This window comes from Asparagus officinalis, chromosome 7 (assembly GCF_001876935.1).
Source record: "Asparagus officinalis chromosome 7, Aspof.V1, whole genome shotgun sequence".
Classification (NCBI taxonomy): domain Eukaryota; kingdom Viridiplantae; phylum Streptophyta; class Magnoliopsida; order Asparagales; family Asparagaceae; genus Asparagus; species Asparagus officinalis.
The window spans coordinates 9,299,158-9,300,977 of record NC_033800.1 but is presented as its reverse complement, the minus strand read 5'-3'; the positions used below and the strand labels follow the sequence as shown (position 1 = coordinate 9,300,977).

The 1,820-nt window shown below is 45.9% G+C and overlaps 1 protein-coding gene across 2 annotated transcripts in view; it reads right to left on the bottom strand.

The window, feature by feature from the left end:
* The window catches only part of LOC109849504 (protein REVEILLE 8-like), a 37,709-nt gene continuing 36,764 nt past the window's right edge, over positions 876-1,820 (bottom strand). For both annotated transcript variants that reach the window (XM_020419348.1, XM_020419347.1), the window contains one exon: positions 876-1,292. In XM_020419348.1, coding sequence (XP_020274937.1) covers positions 1,164-1,292 — 129 coding nt within the window. In that variant the 3' untranslated portion in view covers positions 876-1,163. The remainder of the gene's footprint in view (positions 1,293-1,820) is intronic.

Below are 1,820 nucleotides of genomic sequence, written 5' to 3'. Positions count from 1 at the left end.
CAAACAGAAAAGCTATCTGTTGTTCTCTCAAGGCGTGAGTTTTTCCAACAGGAAAAACTCACTCTCACCTCAATAAATTGCTACAGGAAGAAACCCTTAAGTGTCTGAGATTTTTCTTCTCAAAATCTCGTGCTCAAAAGTCGGGGAGGAGAAGACGCTCACAAAACGCCGCCGCCAAACCCCCCCCGCCGCTCTCAAAAAATCCTCTCTGAGATTCTCCTCTCTCATCTCGTGCACAGTGTTCCCTTAAATAGGGAAACCCTAGCCAACAGCTGGATCCAACTGTTTCCCACAACACAGGCGAAGAGGGGGACTCCAAGCTCGCTTGATCAGCGCCACGAGCTCGCCTGCACGTCGCCCCACTTGAGCTCGCCTGAAGAGCTTCGACCTCGCCTGGAGAAAACTCGCCTGCAGCTCATCGACAACCTCGCCTGCAACTCAAGCTTGCCTGCATCTCGCTGTCGATCTTGCCTGAGCCGCCTATCTCGAGCTCGCCTGCAACCATCACAACCTCGCCTGAAGTCGCTGATCTCGCCTAAGTCTTCAACCTCGCCTATAGGGCCTTCGCTCGAGCTCGCCACGAGCTCGCCTGCCCTAGTCGTTGACTTCGCCTGCAGACTCGCCATCGCCTGTGTCGACTCGCCAGAAGCTCGTCGCCTCGTCTGCGTCGTCGACTGGACCTCGTCTGAAATCGCTCAAGCTCGCCAAGGTTTGGATCTACACCCTGTTTCCAACATGAGAGTACACTTGAGTTAGATTCAAATATTGATCTTGTATTTGATGTGATTCCCAAGTCTAAAATATTTGCTAAAACCAGCTTCATGTTTTCCTTCCTATATGAGCATAACTGGAATTTCGTCTTGCTAGTAGGACAATATTCACACAACCCAAATCATATTTATCTTCAGACAATTCAATTCCCAATAATTAAGTCTCCAAATATAGCAATCCGTAGTTCGAATTATTTATTATGTCTTCGACTCACAACAGCATAATTACACATTGCCCAACTCCAAACTTGGTGGCTGGTACAACATAACATCTCGAAAGTTAAATATGGGGTCCCTTTATTACTATTTTCAGTGTTTTAATTAGGCTAAGTGCAGCATACTAGACGCCCCAGCTAATAGATGCATATCATTTCCACATACTTTGACTGACATTTATGGCATTGGCAAGAAGCCTGCATATTGTGATGGCATGCTATAAATTTGATTCGCAACAGCCGCAGCAGCAACACTAGTCTCTCCAGTTGCTTTATTATTCGCATCGCATGTCACTAGCCACCTTCCCTGAAAACAGAGAGAAAAATATTAGGTGCATAGGAATCAAAGATTAAGGATTACCGACTTGTAAGTAACAAAATACGTTCCTTGAATGCGGCTCTCAAACTGCCAAACCTAAAAGGGTGGTAAGTGTTGTGGGTGTTGTGCGCAGCGGAATTCTAATCACACGAACAAGAACAAGGTAGATCACAACTAAACACAAGCACAAATCACAATCTCAGCAAGACAACGAATTTTACGTGGTTCGGCAAGTTGCCTACGTCCACGGTGCAAGGAGGGGTGAGTTCTTACTATTAGAGATGAAGAGAATACAAAATAGGGTTACAAAACTCACTCAAAAACCCTCAAACAAAGCTCTCTAAATCACTCACCAATCTCCCACAATTGGATGCAACAACCCTCTCTCAAAAACTGCTCAAAACGTCATTAATTAACCCTAATTAATCTTGTTTAGGGTAATATACGAACAACAAACGAAACGGGTCAAAAACCCAAAGCCCAGCTCAAACCTGAGTCGCGGTCGACCGCCGCGGC